Here is a 20,268-nt window from a genome sequence, read left to right on the forward strand (position 1 = left end):
CTGCTCAAAGCAAGAAACCCCAGATATCTGGCATCTAGGTAGCAGTAAATACGAAAATCCCTTACTTGTACAAGGGAAGCAAGAAGTCTGCTGTAAAAAAACACATGAAAAAAAGAAAAAAGCAGAGCAGCATAGATTTCATGTACTTAGGGGAGCTACTTACAATATCCTATCAGAGCAAATTTTTTCAAGAGTATTATGCCAAATAAAATGCCTAACAAAATTCAGAAAAGCATAAACACATGAGTATGGCTTACTGTTTCAGCAGATGTAAACAAAAATACTATCAGACAAATATACCAGACAAAAATAGTTCAATTAATAGAAATTTTGCAGTCAAGGAAGGAGACTATAGGACAATTAACAACCTGGGCATATCTCGGCAAAGGAAAAATAACAGTCATAGAATTGACTTCATTTAATGAGAAGTTTGTGGCTGGACAATGTTACCTGCACACAAATCAGCCAGGGCTCCAGCCAGCACTTTGTATGAACTGGTCTTCCCACTCATAGGATCTCCAACAATCATGAAACCATGGCGCACCAGCATCATTTCATACACCTGCCAGTGACAGGAGAGCCACTCCTTAACATGGCACAAAAGCAAGTGTTATGTGTTATGTGTATGAAAGTAGAAGTCTCTCTCCTGCTTTCAGATGTGACACAACCAAATCTCTGCACTCTGCTGGTTGACCAAAGCCTTCATCCAAATCAGGGGGCAGTCATGCTTTTATGGCAATTCTCACTGATACCATTTAAGAAGTCGTTTTCCCCAGGCATCCTCCCTTTCTCCTTGCTAAATGTCATCTTTCAGCTGCAACAGCAGCACTGTGCAGGGTGTGAGGGCACAAACGAGACACTGCAGATCACAGCCCTGAACTGAAAGGGCCTGAACTGGAACCAGTGGTTACCAGAGAAGCTGACAAGAAGGGACTGAAGCTACAGCTCTGAGGATCTGGCATATGGCTGGTCCCACAGAGGCTGTCTTTGGACTGCAGGAGTGGTAACTTCTTCAGTCACCCCACAAGATCTTGTCAAACCTCAAGTCAAAGCAAAAACACCATCCAACAGACTTGTTACAACCCCTAAGAAGACTTTTTTATCAGGTTGAGGTTGATATTTCCTGGTTTAGCTCCTTCACAGACTGTCTGAATTACAGAATCACTATGAGAAAAGCAGGCTTTTATGCCATGCTTTTTACTCAGTAAAAATACTCCATTTGTAATATTCCATCAATTGGTAAGGAAATTATTAGCTATTCATTCATGACACAGACAGTGAATGAAGAATGTTTCTGCTCTCATGCTTTTCATCCCCAGAAGTATGTGAAAACAAACCTGAATAATTTTTCCAATGAACCATGGCACTGGTTGAAGATTCAACTTTTCAATATTTTCAGTTAGTGCCTTGCAAAATAGGTCATAGTCTGGTGTAGGAAGAACCACTCCAGGAAACAGGTCAGATATGATACCCTGTTAAGGAAAGACAGAATAGAACAACATTTAAACATAGGTTACAAAAAGAGAAAATTCCCAAGTAAAACAATATTCATACAGATAACAGAAGCTTAAAACCAAATGTCCTCAGCCAACTAACTAACAAACTAACAAAACTAACTTCTAGGCAAACTGAAGCCATGGAAGTATTCTGTATACATGAAACTGAAACCTGTGCCTGCAGTTTTCATGAGCATACTGCTATTGCAAAAAGAAGCTTAAACTTTGCAAATTTGCCCCCATCAGGATTACACAAAAGGATGTGAAAGTAGTTGAAAGAATTTCAGTGATTAAATAGAAGGGTATGTGCTCCAAAATTTCAGAGCAGTGACTGTGGCTGTGCTTGTACCCTAGCTTTTAGTCTTTAATATTGATTGCTTTGTAGCTTAACATAGTCTTTACTTCCTATTAAAGCAGCATGCAAACAGAAACTTCTTCATTTTTATTCTGAACTCAAATTTCTAATTGACCTTAATTATCCACATCTCTTTTGGAGCACAAAGTCAGAATGTGACATTTCAAAGAATGATTTCCACAAATGAAACAGCACAAGATGATTTTTAACAAGATACCTTCTACAACATTTTCTAGAATAACTTTAAAGGCACCACTGAAAGTTTGCTTTACAAAATAATCCTAACAGAACCAAAGAGTTCCTCCAGATCAGTGGACTGAAATAACTCTACACTAATATGGCATCAGCTAGATCAAACCATTCTAAATTAAGATAATGACCTGTTTCTGCAGGTTCTTATAATGGATCTCATCATCATCAAACCTAAAACACACTGGCCTGATACCTTACCTGAAACAATGGCACATCTTGGGACAAGAACTTGGCCAAATTAACATCCAGCAAAGCCCGAAGTAACAACACACTTTCATTTTCAGTTGGGTACTTCAGTTTTAGGTTCCCTGCAGCTGTCAGGACAGATTTAACTGCACGCATGCCATAATCATAGTGGTGCTGAGATGACAACTGCTCTGAGCACAAACGGTAAGTGGCAACAATTTTCTGGGCAAGACTGTGGATAATAAAATATAGCATGTAAAGTGAAAATAGCTCACCATGCAAGGAAAACAATTTATCTATTTATATACACAAAGTAACTGCAGTGATTCTAAGACACAGCAGCTGACAAGATGGCCCAAAACACCTGGGAAACAAGACTGTAGATTATGCCATGCTAGAGAATGTGTGCATCATTTAGGAATTCTGTCTGATATTCTGATACATTTTCCAAATGATCCTGTGTAGAAGCGCACATCTGGCAACATGAGGTGGTAAATGAGAATTGACAAGGAAGCAGGAGATTAAGAAGTGCTTTCTGGAGGAAAAAAAACATGGACAGCCTTCCATGTATGCCTTCAATGCCTTATAGAGGAATGAGGTATATCAGACTCAACTAAGGTAGAAAATTCAGCATGTCTTACCTCTTAGAGTCCAGAAATCCCATTGAATAAAGTGAAATTTCCCCAATCAAGGCATAATCTGGGACCATCATGGCAACTGTTCGGAACAGTGCCTATAAGGAAAAAAGAAAGATGCCAACTTTTGACTATGGAATACTGTAATAAATTGTGCCTGTTTTGTAAGAATAGCATCTCCCCATAAATTCATGAATCATTTGAAATCTATGAGACTTCTTTAGAAATCTGTTCTATTCTATTCTGATCTTATCAAGAGGTTCAAGAGGTCTGTGCTAAGCACTGCAGTAACAAATGCTTAGAAAGAGTCAATTCTAAAGAACTATGAATACAGGAAAAGGGAGGTGACATTCATCTCACTTTCATAACAGACAAACTAGCACAGAGTGTGGTTAATGCCCTGTAAAAGATGATGCAAAGAATTGTGGCAATGCTAGAAAAAGAACCAAGACCATATCAGTCTCTCCATAGCATCTCAGCAACTCACAAAGTTATAATAAATTTAAATTGGGATGGGGATCACCAAGCCATTGTAAACCCAGAGAATTTCCACTTAGGGAGAGCACAGTTAAAGCTGTAAACTGGTATCAGTATGATTAGACTGAGCCCTTTCATCTGTGCATTTTGTACAACCCTAACTGTTTACTAAAGCTTGGAGAAGCACAGTGGGGTACACTTGAACAGGTTATCAGTTGTGCTGGTTTTGGCTGGGGTAGAGTTAATTTGCTTCACAGTAGCTGGCCTGAGGCTGTGCTTTGGATTTGTGCTGGAAACAGTGTTGATAATTCCAGGGTGTTTTTGTTACTGCTGAGCAGAGCTCACACAGAGTCAAGGCCTTTCCTGCTCCTCACCCCACACACCAGCCGGGAGGATGGGGGTGCACAAGGAGTTGGGAGGGGACTCAGCCAGGACAGCTGAGCCAAGGGCTGTTCCAGAGCATATGGGGTGATGCTCAGCAGAAGCAGCAAGGGAGGGGATGCTCAGAGTGATGGCGTTTTTCTTCCTTAAGCAACCGTTGCACATCAGTTTATTATTCGACTGCTGACTTTTCTCATCACTATAGACTAGAAGTTGAAAATTCAGTTTAATTTCTACAAGAAAGCAGGATTTCAGACTTACCTTCAGATTATCAGGCAACTCTGCCCGTCCAGCATAGCCAGGATTCATTGTAATAAACACAGCACATGTGGGATTAAGAGAGATCTCTGTCCCTTCAAAGATGAATTTTTTGAGTTTGCGAACAATAGCCTGCTGGATGCTAAGTATTTGTTGGGCAACTACAGATAACACTTCAACCTAATACAGACAGAACAGATTGGAAAGCATAAGACACTTGGAGATAATATAAAATGGTTTTGTTTACATATTTTGATGGCTGTGTTTGCATTCCTCCAGGGAAAATCACCCTCAGCCTATATATTAGCTGCCCATGGAAGGGATCCTCTGAAAGTTAGTGCCACTATTTCTACTCAACTAACAGAGGCTGATCAACAGAGGCTTCTAAAAGCCTCCACAGGGAAATACCATGTGCCTGAATGTAGACATCTAAGTTACTTGGACAGGAACTCCCTCTGGAGGCCTCTAAAAGCACTTTCCCTTCAACTCTGGAAAAACTGACTCACTCAATGTCCAAAACTGAAGGTAAATAATAGGTAAGGCTGCCCAGTGCCAATCCTGAGTGTTTTAAAGTATCAAGGTAAAAGAACACTGGAGAAGGAATGCTAACACTTGAATTCACTAGAAAACAAGCTACAACAGAAAAATGGAAAAAATAAGGAGTTAAAGATACCAATCATACGAAATAGAATTTAATGAAATTTCCACATTTACTAGTACGTACTTAAATTGAATTCCATCAAAGTAACAATAAAACTTATCCAAAGCTATTAGGGACCAAATTTAAACCCAAAAGACCAGAGTAAGATCAAGGGGGAATTAGATGTGTCTGTTTACACAGCTTGGTGACCAGGTCACTCAGTTAGTGACACCCAGTTCTAGTAATTACAGGAATAACTCCACTGGGATTTGTCTGTCTTGTGCTGAATATAGGCAAATGCAACTTCACAGCTGTAGCTGGATTTCTCAAGGAGAAGACAAGAACAGTTCTTTCCCAACAAATGAGTGTCACATACAAAAGAAAAAATTGTAAAGGAACTTTTTTTTCTGCTAAATTGACCCAGAACACAACACTTCTGCAAGACAGCACAGGTAAGCGTGTGCTTCTAGAGCAGGCAGCTGAGTGCCTATTTCTGTGTCACTAATTACCAAAACAAAGAGGCCTCACCACAAGTAAAAGCAGAAAATTGGCAATACTGCTGTCATGTCTAAATCTAAAACTTCTTGTGTCTTAAATTAAAGCTTTTTCATTTTATTTGTCTGAGTTAAAACATTACCTCAATTCTATTGAACTCGTCAAAGCAGGCCCACGCCCCAGCTTGTGCCAGCCCCTTAAAGAACTTGCCCATGGCCTTGTAATCGAGGCCATCGGAGCAATTAAAGACAACACACTACAACAAAAACACAGAGAGCATTTCTCAGTATTAACACAAAGTCCACTATAAAATTCTTAGCATCTAAAATGGGAAGGGATTAGAGTTGCTAATTTTGGATTAGAAAACAGGATGCCATATAGACACAGTCCTAAATGTGTGCTTCTTATCAGCTGGTCCTGTGAATAAAGAACAGAACCACAGGATCATTAGACTGGAAAAGACCTTAACGTGTTCAAGTCCAACTGTAAAGGAATAGCTACAAAACAAGCAGCACTTGCTTAAGAATGGCATTTTAAGAAATATCTACTACATATCCAAACATAAACAGTGGAAAGTAGAAAAAAAGGGAGTTTTGGTACCTGCTTAGCTATTGCTTTTGCTAGATCTTTTGTTGTTTCTGTTTTGCCAGTTCCAGCAGGCCCTTCTGGAGCACCACCAAGATTTAATTTCAAGGCACCCATTAACGTCCTACATTACCAAGAACACAGGCATTAGAAATAGCAATCTTTAACATCAGATTCTTTCTGAATGGATTGATAAGTATTTTCCTATCCAGGCTCCCCTGGAAACAATTTACTTGTTTCTCTACTGACTTTGCAGCTTGCCCTAAAAACCCAGTATTGTCTCATAAGTGATCCCTAATTGTGGAAGCTCACATTCAGCCACTTGGCCTAAAAGGAATGTCAAGGCTTTTATTACATGCATCCACCTTGTATATCCACAATTACACAAGCAAATGAACAGTGCCATGAGCAAAATGGTAGAGTCTGCAAAAGCATGCATTTCCCTCAAGTGGCACTTGAACTGGCAAGAGCTTGAAGCTGGCTTTAAAAATTCAGCCAATCTTTAGAAATGGATGAGAAAGCATAAAGGTTGATAAAAAAACCTGGGAATCACATTGCTTTTCAAGTGAACATCTTACTAAAATGAGATCCCTGTTAACACTGGAGTGATCTGATTATTTTACAAAATCCTCATTCAAAGGCTTTGACTCATGTCCTCAGGGCTCACCAGAAGTGAAATACCACATGCCTTTGAATATTTAAACCTTGAGGACTGAAGCATTTCCATTACAACCTCTTGCAAGGCAGTGGAGGAACAGGAAGCTAACTGCATTCAAACATCTGTGAAGGCGTGCCGGTTTGGACTATTTGGGCTCTATAATTACTTCATTTATCTTACAGGCAGGCATACCCAAACTGTGTGTCTTATTTCAGATTAATTAATTGACCAGTGCTACTGTAGAATTTGCAGTTCCATTACCATGTGCTGCCACCTCTTTTCAGAAGCACTTTGTTGGATACAATAGAGTCTATTACTCTACTGGTGTAGAAGCCTATACACTGTAAATATTTTACCATATTTGGGCAAAGATATGTAAGATTTGCCTCTAAATTCTACAGTAGAATACTAGCTGCTGAGGTTCCTGCTATTATTAACTAGAACAAATGAAAGTAAACATAGATCAATCCAAAAAATGAAAACATTATTCACAGACAATATGGCTTTACCTATAACATCGATCTGTCAGTGGGGTTATAACCAGACGCTGAGAATTGCCCAGATACTCATAACCATATTTCATTTCTGTTGTGATCATTCGCACTATCACATCATTCTCTTCCCAGTAGTATCTCAGCTGAGAAATCCACTGGAAGTCATTCAGATCTATGACTTTATCTTCAAGCAATTTTGAGACCACATCACGAGCTGCAGAGTACGACAGAGATTGAAAAATCTAAACACTTCTACTGTGTTAGTTTACTTAAAACAACTTATAAGTAAAGTAACATTTACTTAAAGCTATATAAGAGTAATTCAACATTCAGAGGCTGGATTTCACATTAGAGAGAAATTTGCACTTGTTTTGAATAGGGAGTCAGGTTAATTTTAACCAGATTCCAGCATCTGTTCTAAGTAGATGGGAGATCCTTGTGCAGTACTGAGCAATCCCCATTTGCCCAAAGAACTGAGCAACAACTCTGTAAAGGCTGATTCAGAGAAAGCATTTTAGGTGCCTCTCTCCAAGAGCCCACCCAGCTAATGAGAGCAGAAGTGCCCCAGGTGTAACGAGGGCAGCAGCAGCTGCACATTACCGTGCACATCGATGACAATGAGAGCTCCAAGGGTCAGCCGGGCTCCACTGGACAGCTTTCCTCTCACTAACTCAACTATGTCCCTAATCTGTAGATTGCTCTTCTCCAAGAAATCCTGTCACAGAAACAAACCCAGGCATTAATGAGATGCTGTAGCCAGCAGTTCCTAAGCTCCTGTGGGTGCAACCATTGTAGACAGCCCCTCCAACAAAACATATTAATGGAAGTCTGGGCACTACACAAACATTTAAAATTCTCTTTTGCATACTGGCATTTTATTTTACTAGGAACACTTCAAAAATATTTATGGCTTGAAAGTAATATAAGCAGAAGGTTTATCTTTCTTCCTAATGGAAATGACAAAACTCTACCATGGGAGAGGAGCAGATACTCTTTGTTTTGGTTCCCCCATACCAGAAAGGAATGGGCATATGGGACCAAATCCATTAGCAACATGGTTTAGTTGGCTCTAGTTTAAACAAAGATCGGACTACATGAAGTCCAGAGATCCCTTATATTTTGTGATTCACTGTTCTGTGATTCCTTCTCATTTTTCTCCAGCTGTGGATTGTTCAGGATACTTTCTCTGAAAGTAATAAACATTTTTAGTTCTGTCTGGATATATGGAGTAAGATCTTCCACTGGTGTTAAACAATACAGGCAAGTTAAATCTAAGAAATTCAGTAGGGATACAGAAACAAAAAGCTAGTATTAAAATACAGTATTTGGTGTAAAGCTTCTTAATACTTTTCTATTCCAACATTTAAAAAGCAGCCCAAACATTCTGTTGACAGAATTAATCTCCAAATAAATCCTCATCCACCGAGATTAAACAGGATCACAGAAAAGCCTAGTGAATTATTTCCACTGCTTGAGCAGGCATTTGAGTAAAGCCTCAGTGAAGTGACAGTTAAAACTGCTGCAGTGACAGAGGCACTAGGAACACGTAAGAAAAGTCTCTTGTATGAAATAACAAATTTGGCTGCTGCACCTTCCTCACCAGGAGAGCCAAGCAATAACCAAGAAATAACCAAGAAATCAGTGGTGACCTTATCACTCTCCACAGCTCCCTGAAACAAGGTTGGAGCCAGGTGGGGGCTGGGCTCTGCTCCCAGGTAACAAGTGACAGGACAAGAGGACATAATCTTGAGCTGTGCCAGGGGAGGTTTAGGTTGGACATTAGGAAGAATTTCTGCACGAAAAGAGTGATTAGACATGGGAATTGGCAGCCCAGGGAGGTGGTGGAGTCACTGTCCCTGAGGTGTTTAAGGAGACTGGACGTGTCCCTCAGTGCCAGGGTCTGGTTGACAAAGTGCTGTTGGGTCATGGGCTGGACTCAATGGGCTCAGAGGTCTTTTCCAACCTCATTGATTCTGTGATTCTCTGAAATAACTTCACCATTCTGTAAAGAGAGATTTCTGCCTGCATGTTTCTCTGAGGCTTCCCATGTAAAGACATGAATTAGAAATAAAAACACCTGGTGTTTAACAAAGGTCTGCCACTTTTTGTTTGGTACTTTAGCTTACACCAGTATCATTTGTAAATGAAGTAATACAATTTCCTTCAGTAGGATTTCTCCTGATACACACCAAAGTAAATGGGAACAAACCTCTGCTAAGACCCAACACAGAAGGAAAAACAAAATAAAGCACACTGCGTGAGTAAATTGCAATGTGTTGTTGATTGAGGCTCTCCTTTGCTAAAAGGAGCTTTTCATTAATTAATCAGAGTTCAGTGCCTAGAAATAGTAAAAAAAAAAAAAATCTTACTTGTAAAGCTCTTGTCCTTATAGCCCTGGACACTTCTTCTGTCCAATAAATGGATGAAACACAAATAACTGCCTGTCCAGGCCACTGAAGTACCCACTCCTTTCGAGGAACCTGAAACCAAAAGATCATTCCAGACACAAGAAGTCATATAAACACATTAGATTATGGAACTGATAACAATTACTTTCCCCAAATGTCTTTTGTCTCATGCTGCAAATAAATGGGAATCAGCATGTAAAGCTTTAATACTTTTTCTTCATGAAACTTCAGAGTTAAAACTTCAGACTGGTACTACTGAACAAGAAGAGCTGGATTCCACTTAGCTTCAAACATGTTTCCCTGGTTAAGAATTTGAGCAACCTATTCATGTATATTTGCTTGTGAAATCTAACTTATAGCATAGGTCAGGAATAATTACCTGGCTATATCCTTTTATGCCATCTTGAAGAACTTGTCTCACACTGGCCAACATCATTTCTTCTACTTGCAGAAGCCATTTTTCTACCATGCCCTTCAAGAAAGAAAAGCAGTTAAGAGTCAACACACATTTCCTGGTTATATTCTTCTTCAATGATAAATTATTTGAAATATGTTAGGCTTAAATATGCTTTCTTTGGGTGCTGTATATAAAAGGAATAAAGGTTGAAATTCCCCAGGTTCTGACAGGTAATACTGTAGTTTACACTGTCTGAAGGCAGGTATATTAAGCTAACTCTAAAGACAACCCAGCTAAAGAAACAGCTGGATATATTTCATATAAGCATAAACAAAAGCCACAGATTGCATGGTCAGGTAAGGCTGCTCATTTTAAGTGAAAAGTGTATCTGTAACTCACAACAGGCCCCACCTTTCAGAGGAATTTACTGCAAAATTGGTATGTCTCACTCCTTTTTGTAGGAAAGCCTTTTTATTCTAGAATACCAGTCTGCACTCTCACTTTCTAAACTCCTTTCATGATGTGATTCTAAATGATTTAAACCTAATTCCCTCAGAAACATGCACTTTATGCAATGTATTATGTATCAATCTAATTTCATATAGTAAAATTTTTTTTAAATTACATTTGCTTTCACTGGATAGATTTTGTCTATGAAAGGAACAATTTCTTTCTCAGAACTGATCATGCCTATGATCTCCAGATCTTCTGTGAATTCCAGTTTAGCAATTCCTTCAAAACACTTCTTTAAATGTGGTTGTACTCGAAGTGGATCCTTTGTTTCAGACAGTATTTCAAGCAGCTCATCGTTAGACAGGAAGAAGAATCTGCCAGAAAAATACAATTACTTTCCAATCATGAAAATTGCCATTAATAATCAATTAATGCAATTGGTTTTATTGTTGCTTAAGACACTAGTGTATCAGAGAGGAAATTATCACCTCAAATCCTTTTCCTTAAGCAATTTTTAACATTATAAAACTCATCACATCTGTTTTTTCAGCATTTCAATGTGACCATCTTTTTATGCAAAGGAAAAAAAAGGCTTCTCAAACTCAGGCAGGAAAGACCAGATGGCTCCAGGCAGCCATTAATTACCCTGTACAAACCCTGAATCCTGCTCCTCGTGATCATGTACAACTCCCACGGATCACACACCTCTAAAGAGGGTAGGGCAGGGACGTAATTGCATATCAGCCAGGGGAAGGTAGCAAGCTCCTTCAAAAATACCCTGTGAGTAAGAAAGCCTTTCTAATCAAAGTTTACACTGTGACAGACAGATTGTGCCTCCCCATCCCCGCCTGCTGCCAGCATTTCGGAACTGAGGAGAATGAGTTATGTCTGGAGATGAGAACAGCTTTTCATTTTTTGCTCCATGTGACTGTGTCCCACATATGTTTATAAAATGAGACTTTTCAGTTCAGTAGAAATGGTTTGAAAGAGCTCATGGCTTCTTGTTTCTTACTTAGGCCTTTTAAATTAATTTACCTTGGGAAAAATAATCTTTTTGACTCCAAGTAAGTATTCAGCCCCTTCTGAATGTCCTCTAAGAGAATATTTGCTTCCTGAAGTCTGTCTAACATCTTGGGTTGTTCAGTTGCTACAAGTACCTTTGTGTCTTTCACCTTTGTAAAAACAAACACAAAGCAGAAACTGCTAAAAATTGCACTAAGTTTTGCATTAAAATTGTTAGCATCAATCACATCTATTACAGGAGGCTAAAAAGCTGTATTTCTCCTCTGCAGTCTTCTTTCATGTTATTAAATATGTTTGCATTATTTGATTGCTTTGCTTTTCAGACTGTCAGTTTTACCAATTTGAACTTTATAGACATTAATGAAGGAAATATCAGGAAATAAGATCTTTGGCACTTGTTTCTGTGTCTTGAGCTTGCTACACTGTTTTCCACTCACAAATAAGTTCTATCAGAGACACAGTACGTGACAATTATTCTCTGTTCTCACTATCTAGGTTGCATTTTTTCTTTCTGATAACACTCTTCTTCAGAGGATTCTATTTCAGCACAGACTTCATTCACAGCGTCTGAGCTGTTGGACAGGTCTCAACTTCTATTTAGTTACACTGATTATTTCAACACCTTTATCACACAACCACACACTCTCAGCATTTTTGACAAACATCTCAGCTCACACCACGACTGTCTGGCCTCTTACTCAACTTCTGATTTACAGGGAATTGAACAGGTTACCAAATTGCACTCCCTATCCCCATTATCTTAACCTGACACACTACCATGACAGCCCATATTCACTTAAGTTTTGAATACCCATGTCATCACATATTAGAAAACAATCACATGAATAAAAAAATCCACTTAGTTGCTCCAAAGTGTGTACACCTTGTAAGCCTAATGCAAACTCTCATTGCATCCAGGCAAGGCTTTGTACAGATTGCCAGTGAAGTTGTAAGCAGATCCTGAAAGCACAAATCATTCATCTTTCTACCTAATTCTGACCATTTAGAAACAAAAAAGCTAGAAAATTTAGAATTCATGTTCCTCGTCCCTTCGATACCCAGCCTTTATAGAAATCTCAGTGCAATAATGATGTGATCTACCACTTTTACTGGAAGACTACAATTTGTTGGACTTTAATGAAGGTTTTTCCACTCCATGGATACAAGTATCCAACTGCAGAAGAAGAGAACAGTATATGCACATGACATTAATAATCACGTTACCAGATGTGCATAAAAACACACAATTTATGAAATGTTAGCACTTACCACTTCTGTCATGATGTTTTTCCAGTATGAATCCACAATCTTAAACTTTCTGCCCTCTTCAGGCATTTGAGCTATAATGTCTTCTGAACTAAAAATTGGTTCCAAATACAACCACGTTGCCTGACATTTTAACCAGCTGTCTATAATATCTTGCATTAAACACAGCTTATCTTTCCAAGCCTGCAATGCAAACATTTAGTAGTTAAGCAAAATTAGTAGTTAAGCAGAATTACAAGAATAAATCCAGAACTATGAATATGTGTTCTTAGTTAACAACTCTGTAATGTCTTATCATGTCAAAATACCTTGAAGCACTTGGGGAAAGCATACTATGAGACATGCAAGCTCAGTCACACTGGCCTTTCCTTACCACACATTCAGCTTCTATTGGTTTGATGAAGGGAGAGCCACATACTGTCTGAGTCTTAACAATGTGATCATCCAGCAAAAGCTGGATGTCATCCACTGCTGACAGGATGTTGGTGTCCTGTAAATACATCACACTTTGGTAAGTCAAATGGCAGTCACTTTATTTCACCACTCATTCAGCTTCCTGTTTCCCCCTTCTCTATGATGGTTGAAGCAGCAAGGAATTGAGAAAGGCTGCAAATGTGTGAAGATATCAAATGGTATCTCCTCTGTACACCTCTGTTTCAAAGGTCCAGAGACAGATTGTTTTGTGAATAGGAAGCTGGTGCCTTCTGACTCGATCTTTTGCACTGTGATTCTTGTTTCTTCTGAGCAAGTTAAAATTTCGCTACTGTCCAGTGCTCAGGCCTACATATTTGTTAGGATGAGTATGTGAGATCACAAGCTGTCCAGATACTAAAGTCCAAATAAAAAGATATATAATAACAGAGACATCTGCCCAGCTCTGGGCTAAGATACAACTTTCCATCATGCCACAATAATCAGCAGCAACGTCCCTCTAGTATTTCTCAAGTGGTATTCAGAATCAAAGTAATTCTTTCCAGATATATATATTGATTTGGTGTTTACTTACAGTATCCCTGTACTTCACCAAACCGAACTGCACATCGACCCACTCCGATTTCATTTTCTCTATTGATTTCTCTAAGGAATACTCCTTACTTGCAGCTGCTCCAACAGGTTCTATTCTAAATTGAAATGAAACATATCTTTGAAATGTTTTTGTAACATAGCTGAAGAGCATAAAAAAAGCAGCTGTAGGTAGAGTTGCATATCAGACTACCTTTCATAATAATTTGTTAATAATATCATAGACTCTTTCTTCAAGGAATATTTTTCCACTTTCAGCCTCAACAAGTTAGAGATATTGATATTAATTGGAAGACAAATGCAGACAAAATTCTGAATGAGCAAATTAAGTGGTTTAGGAATACAACTGGATTTTTATGCCTCTGTGCTACAAGAACAACTGACAGTTCACTGCTTGATAAAATACAGCTGATTTTACAGCATGTTCTAACAGCACACAAAACCCCAAAAGAACTAATATTTGATATCTGACCTATGAAATTCAATATCTAAAAAATGAGACTAGATTAAGCTTCTTACTGTTCAATAAATTTTGAGAGTCCACAGTCCAATATGTTTTTAAGGTTAGTATTTGCATCCGGTTTGATCTCGCATCCTACAATTTGACTAATCTGAAAATAAAGTAAGAAATACATCTATTATCAAGATGCTTTTTTGTGAAATCCTTTCAAACAGCAAGCAACAAGTTCTAATGAAGTATTAGCGAACAACCTAATTTGCTTTTCTGCCATAAATTATTAATTTAAAGAAGCTTCTGCCTGTGGTGTTACAAATTTCAGAACTGGATCTATCATGCCACAGGATAAAAGATATTGGACTGTCAGTTTCTGTGGCAGAATATTTCCACAGTTAAAGCAGAGTTTGAAGTACCTGCTCCCAGTGTCTCTCCTTCATTCCACGATTGCAGGCAATTGACAGGACAGGAAGATGCTGTTTAAATTTATCAAGCTTGTATTTCATGGATTCTGCCATGCGCCTGGGCACGGGCACATCTGGGAAGCTCTTACTGAGCTTGTACATGGTCCTCCACATATTTCCAACTTCTTCACTAATTTCATCAGCATTCAGTTGCTGAAGAGGTCCTGAATACAACAGCATAAAAAAGTGCAGCAGGCACATCAGCACAAAGGAGATTCCCAGGGTGGTTTAATGACAGCTATTTTTAATCATTGTCCTCTAACTGAAAATCAACTGTGTTACAAAAAATTATCTTAATGCAAAATCCAAGTCAGTAACTCTATTTCACACTGCTTCACAGCATTTATTTCTTAAAAATTATTTTCTCACCACTGATCAACACTTTCAGCTTCTAATTAATTAAGTGTAAATAACATGTTTCATCAAATGAGCATCAAAGCCTCACCATTCATCCATTCCTCAGATTTGGTATGGAAGCTATATGCTGTTACCCAAAGCTGCTCAAAGGGTTCTTTGGTTGCAATTATAGATTGCAGTAGAGGAAATTGACTCTTCTCCCGCTCAAGCAAATCTTCCTCAAAATTAATAGCCTTTAGAGGAAACAAAAATGTATATTATTTCCATCAAAAATTCCTATTGTTGTTTAAACTTTTAAACAGATAATATTGAACACAATTATTTTACATGTCTTGAAGCCAGACAGATCTGTAGATATAAGCCTATGGATTTTAGGTACATCAGGTAAATGGTGTTCTTCCCCTGGTTATTTCATGCAATCATAGAGGTGTATTCCAACCTAAACGATACTAAGTTCATCAAGTCCAACTGTTAACCCAGCATTTGTGGGCATCTTTTCCTCCTCAAATAATTTTAAAAATCCAAATCCATTTTAGAATAACATAATGTACCATGGCATTCAGTAAAAACAAGGCTCACAAGTTTCCAATCCACTGTGAAATGTGAATGTAAGCTCCTCAGTTAGAGAGGCTTGCTGGAATTTTTTTAAACTTGTGATTAGGTTTTTTTCTTTTACAGAATTATCTGGGAGCTCCCACCAAAACAGGTGTTAATTGCTCTGCTTATCCATGGTAAGGCATTGTCTTTGTCCAAAAGATTTTACAGTAAAAACTAATGTGCAAAGATTTAGATTTAAAAAAAGTATTGTCTTCTTCATTTTACAGGTAGGGAGGTGAAGCCCAGAGAAATGCTGTCTGAAATGCAGACACTGAATTCAGATTGAGTCCTGAGTTTGTGCTTTCATAATGCCAACAGGCCTTCCATCAAACTTGTAATCATTCAATATGAGCTGCAGGCAGAAAAAATATTAAAGATTCATATTCCAAGATAATACTTAAATTCATGTATTCACTGAGCTAATTGTCACATCATTGAAATTGTGTGGCTACATCTCTCGTGATCATGTATTAAGAAACTTAGGCTTAATTACTTGTTCTGATCTACCTATAACAGCACATCAGTGATGTTAACTCACACTAATTAAATATACTAGATGCCTTTAAATCTGATTAATAGTATTGATGTGTAGGACTACCAATTTATCTAAATTCTAAACTCATTTAATTGGTTCCATTTTTTCTTTTGACTTAATTAAAATCTTGACCCCTAAGGCTTCATATATGGAGAAATCTTATTGTCTCACTGTGATTTAGAAGCTTGATTAAGCCTCACAATGCCTGTGAGATCTCTCAAAGACAACTCTTCTCATTTCCCAGCAGAGTCACAGCTAAGACAAACTGTTCAACTTAAAATGATACAGGAGATTGGATGGAGAGCCCTGAATAGAATCTAGGGATCTTGGCCTTCAGTTTGTTTCCTAGCATTTGAAATTCCTGTTGTGTTAAAATGTATATTTAATGCCTATCAGCATTAAATGGAAATTATACAAGCAGTTGAAAAACATTTGGGTTTAATTAGAAAACAAGCAGAGGGACTGAAAACAGACCTCCAGTGCACAAACCACGATTCAGGGAAAATGCCAGCTCCCTCACATTCTGCCTCTGCCAACTCTGCCAGAAGAACTGTTTTCTGTAGATAGCATCTTGCTACTACTGACTGCTTGGAAACACTGAAATTCAGTATTTCAATTTTAAAAACTCCCTGACATTTATTTCGCAAAAAATTTGCTCTTCAACTCAGTAGCTGGGACAAATCAGCATACAGGAACAAGAAGATATTTGCCACATCTTTGTGCATCTGAAAATTTTAAAGCCACCTTAACAATACACGGTCAGAACCCCGAAAAAAAAAATCAGGTTCAGGAACCAAACTTTTGGTCATCCAGCACATTGTAACCCACTCCACACTTGATTAATAAATACTAACCTCAAATTCTGTTAGTGCATTATCTATATTCTTATTTAACTCTTCAAATTTCCCAGCATTCTTCCTCAATTCTTCCACGGTCACGATATCTCCACGCCTTTTGAAGCTTTCTAGCTCTTTATTATAAAGTTCAAGAGTTTTCTTAAACTGAGAACACCTGAGGTAAAGATAGCTAAGGTAATATGATATTGTGTTTCATTCCTTTTCAGGTTTCAGTTATTTTATTAATTACAACAGGCACTGTCACATGAAATCTGATCTCAGCACGAGTGTAAACACAGATGCCAGTGAAAGCTCACTAATCAGTTCTATCAATACTGTGCAGTTCACAGATTGGAATTCAAGACTCATTTTCAAAGCTCACAAATTATTTACTTTACTTACATTTGCTACCTTTACTACCTGGAGAAAATAAAGGAAAAATGAAAACAATGTAACAAAACTACGTGTAATGCTGTACTAACCAATATAACAACATAAAATTATGAATATTCTGGACCAATCCTCCACTCCTCCTTTCAGAGCTATTTAAGTAGAGAGATACTCTAATCAACCCTCATCAACAGTGTTTTTCAGAAATATCCATAATACTGTAAACTAGGTTTATTCCTTACTTTCTCAGCTTCCTTCTGAGTTTTCCTTCTTCGACATTATCTCCCTTCAACTGATAGTGAGATTTTTCTGTTCTTTAAAAATACCCAGTGAAAAAAAAATTACTTAACACCATACCTTTCAATCAACGCCCTCTCTACCTGAATCCTCCTGTCAGTCAACATATTTTTACTGCTTTCAAATATTTTCGTAATCTCATCAGGCCAATGGAAAACTGTGCTATTCAGGTTTATGTCATCATCTAAAATAAAAAATATATAGCCATCTTTAAGAAAATACCTTTTAACTAATGAATTAATAGAATGGTTATTATACATTAGAATGGCTACCAACAAGAAAAATAGTTAAACTATGTTTAGGAATAAACAAAGAAGCTGGTGGCTGAATTATCTTCACTGCAAAGAAACTCTTTCCTGAAACAATTCTAATTGATGGCAAAACTGTAAAAACAAGTTAAGAATGTGAACTTCTCTAATTAAGATGTTAGTTAGGCAGAGACAGTTAGTAAGAACAGCTATTCCATAATATCAGTTCCATTCAACTACACACAGTGACAGACCACTCCCAACTAAGTGTATATTATACCTACATATGATGGATAAATGTTTAAATCGTTTCTAGTCCTCAATCTGTAAATGCTGAATTATTCACAAAAGCTAGAGCATCACAACTACAAGATGAGCAGGCATCTCCATCTTCATATTTGTCTGTTTGTTCAGTGCACTTAGCTTATTACAACTGATGTAGGACACATGCTTATAAACCCAGCTACAGAGAATATGTAATTATGAAATACTGCAATTGCAAACACTCCAGTCCAAAATGTGACAGAAAATTGTCCTGGCTTCCATAGGCATCCTAATTTTTATCATAAATTAAGTCTAATAAACATGACATACCCTTGTTATTTCTATCACTTTCTGATCCAAGAGTGTATTCTGCTTAAGGAAAAAGTATCATCCTGACACTAAAATAGGTTTGCATTCATATAACTGCCCTTCTTTTTAGGTGCAGCAATAACAGACTGCATCTGGGAACTACATTTTTGCTTTGAATAAAAATGCAAACTAAAAGTAACTTCAGTCTTAGAGAACAGCCTTTGTACTAACTAAGAACAGCAAACCATGACAGCAAAACAACAAAAGGCATGCTTTGATCTAATCCTCAGCTGCAGAGATGCAAGTTCTCACACTTTGACATGCTGTCATAGAGGCTTTTTGGATGGCTTTTCTCTGGAGAATTTTTATTTATTAACATACAGCTGTAACATCATTTGGCCAGATTACATGACATTGACTTGATAATACTTAAAACACATTAAAAAGCCCTGACTATGCTGTGTGCCATTTCTCCACTGTTCCTTGCTGCACTGGTACATTTTGGCATCTATTGAATTCTTTTTATTTCCCTTCTGTCTCTTTTGGAATTTTCCATTAGCATCCTAGAAGATGCAACATTTAGGCATGCAGAGCCCATTATCTATATAAATATTCTCATATGGAAATGTTACATTCTGTAGTTCGACATACGAGAGAGATCAGCATAGTCCATGAGGATTTGCAGTCTGTGTGCTGCTTTGATGAGCTCCTTATTCAGTTTAATAACAGTAACTTCACTGGATTTCTTTAAGAATGCCTCATACTCCACCAGCTGTTCAGTGTTCTGAGGCACCTCGCTCATTCTCTTTGCAATGAAGTTATACTCATCACAAATTCTACAACAAAAAGAGAATAGGCAAATCACTGGGATTGTAAGTGAAGAGAGATGCAAGATCTGGTAAATTGATTTTGTCTTTGAAACAAATATATTAAATTTCTTCATAAATTGAATTATTTTTTTTCCTTTTTGTGAGTTGTAGCCAAAGCTCCCTGTTCAGCCAGGCTGGCCTTCTTGCACTTGTCCAGTCAGCACTAGAAAACCCAGCAGATGAATAAAAGTATCTCATCCACAGATATACAGCATCAATCCAGGCAGACAGCAATAACCATCCACACAAACAACAGGTACCTTTGGTTTAACTCTCTATTTTCCATCACTTCAAATTCAATCAATGTGTCTTTGAGATTTTGGGTCCGATTGCAGAGTTCCTCATTCAGTTGTAGAGCATCCAGACAGAACATGGCCAGAGGAACAGTGACATCCATAGAAGCAATCTCTTTTTTCAGTTCTGTGAAGCTGTCAATCTTCTAAAACCAGAAAATAATACATCTGTTATTTTTCCTAAAAGTCCACAGCTGAAAAATCTGACACAACTAATAGTTGCCATCCATCAAATTGGATCATTTATTCCAAACAGAAGAAGGAAGACTAATTTTTATCTTTCCAGATCTCTGCTCCTATCCACAGATTCCAGGGCTGAAAGCTTTGCATAGTAATTTTCCACAGTAGGGAAGACCCCAAGCTGCCTAAGGAAGCATTTAGCCATATGCTAACTCAGGGATGCAAGGAGAAGAGTAGACAAGGCTGACTGAGGACAAGATATTGAAAAGACAAGCAAGCTGCAGACTGACCAAACACTCTGGGCAGCCTTTCTGCTGAGAAAGAACAACAAAACTCATAGAAGAAGGTCATAAAGAAACCTCCTCCTACCTTTGCACAGCAGCCCCTCAGTAAGGGGCTATGTAAATTGAGCACTCCCTGGTATTCCCAAGGGTAAAATAAGTGACTTGTTCATTAGGCAATAAATTAGGAAGTCATTGTGATGTGTTAGCTGCTGTATGAACATGCTGCAGTTGTCAGTAACACATTACCTCAGTTAAAGCATCTAAAGAAGGACTTTTAGCCAAGAAATTTGTGACATCTTGCCGTGAATTGTTGTTCAAAAGATTGCTGTACTTCCTGTACACATTTAAATACCTTAAACACAGAAGACCACAAAAACAAACATAAGTTTCCAATGCCAAGTTTATCTAT

General features: G+C 37.9%; 1 protein-coding gene across 1 annotated transcript in view; it reads right to left on the bottom strand.

Annotated features, from left to right (window-relative positions):
- The window catches only part of DNAH3 (dynein axonemal heavy chain 3), a 53,759-nt gene that overhangs the window by 24,211 nt on the left and 9,280 nt on the right, over positions 1 to 20,268 (bottom strand). Inside the window, exons 12-35 of the mRNA XM_082292456.1 lie at positions 20,106 to 20,211; positions 19,363 to 19,541; positions 18,885 to 19,069; positions 17,473 to 17,596; positions 16,744 to 16,900; positions 14,846 to 14,990; positions 14,353 to 14,564; positions 14,002 to 14,093; positions 13,466 to 13,580; positions 12,833 to 12,949; positions 12,463 to 12,642; positions 11,206 to 11,342; positions 10,343 to 10,544; positions 9,700 to 9,792; positions 9,282 to 9,392; positions 7,513 to 7,627; positions 6,928 to 7,126; positions 5,776 to 5,884; positions 5,318 to 5,431; positions 4,044 to 4,220; positions 2,931 to 3,022; positions 2,302 to 2,521; positions 1,338 to 1,472; positions 451 to 562 (exon numbers count right to left, since the gene is read on the bottom strand). Of these exons, the coding sequence (XP_082148582.1) occupies positions 451 to 562; positions 1,338 to 1,472; positions 2,302 to 2,521; positions 2,931 to 3,022; positions 4,044 to 4,220; positions 5,318 to 5,431; positions 5,776 to 5,884; positions 6,928 to 7,126; positions 7,513 to 7,627; positions 9,282 to 9,392; positions 9,700 to 9,792; positions 10,343 to 10,544; positions 11,206 to 11,342; positions 12,463 to 12,642; positions 12,833 to 12,949; positions 13,466 to 13,580; positions 14,002 to 14,093; positions 14,353 to 14,564; positions 14,846 to 14,990; positions 16,744 to 16,900; positions 17,473 to 17,596; positions 18,885 to 19,069; positions 19,363 to 19,541; positions 20,106 to 20,211 (3,428 nt within the window). The remainder of the gene's footprint in view (positions 1 to 450; positions 563 to 1,337; positions 1,473 to 2,301; positions 2,522 to 2,930; positions 3,023 to 4,043; positions 4,221 to 5,317; positions 5,432 to 5,775; positions 5,885 to 6,927; positions 7,127 to 7,512; positions 7,628 to 9,281; positions 9,393 to 9,699; positions 9,793 to 10,342; positions 10,545 to 11,205; positions 11,343 to 12,462; positions 12,643 to 12,832; positions 12,950 to 13,465; positions 13,581 to 14,001; positions 14,094 to 14,352; positions 14,565 to 14,845; positions 14,991 to 16,743; positions 16,901 to 17,472; positions 17,597 to 18,884; positions 19,070 to 19,362; positions 19,542 to 20,105; positions 20,212 to 20,268) is intronic.

This window comes from Coloeus monedula (genome assembly GCF_965178545.1).
Source record: "Coloeus monedula genome assembly, chromosome: 16".
Classification (NCBI taxonomy): domain Eukaryota; kingdom Metazoa; phylum Chordata; class Aves; order Passeriformes; family Corvidae; genus Coloeus; species Coloeus monedula.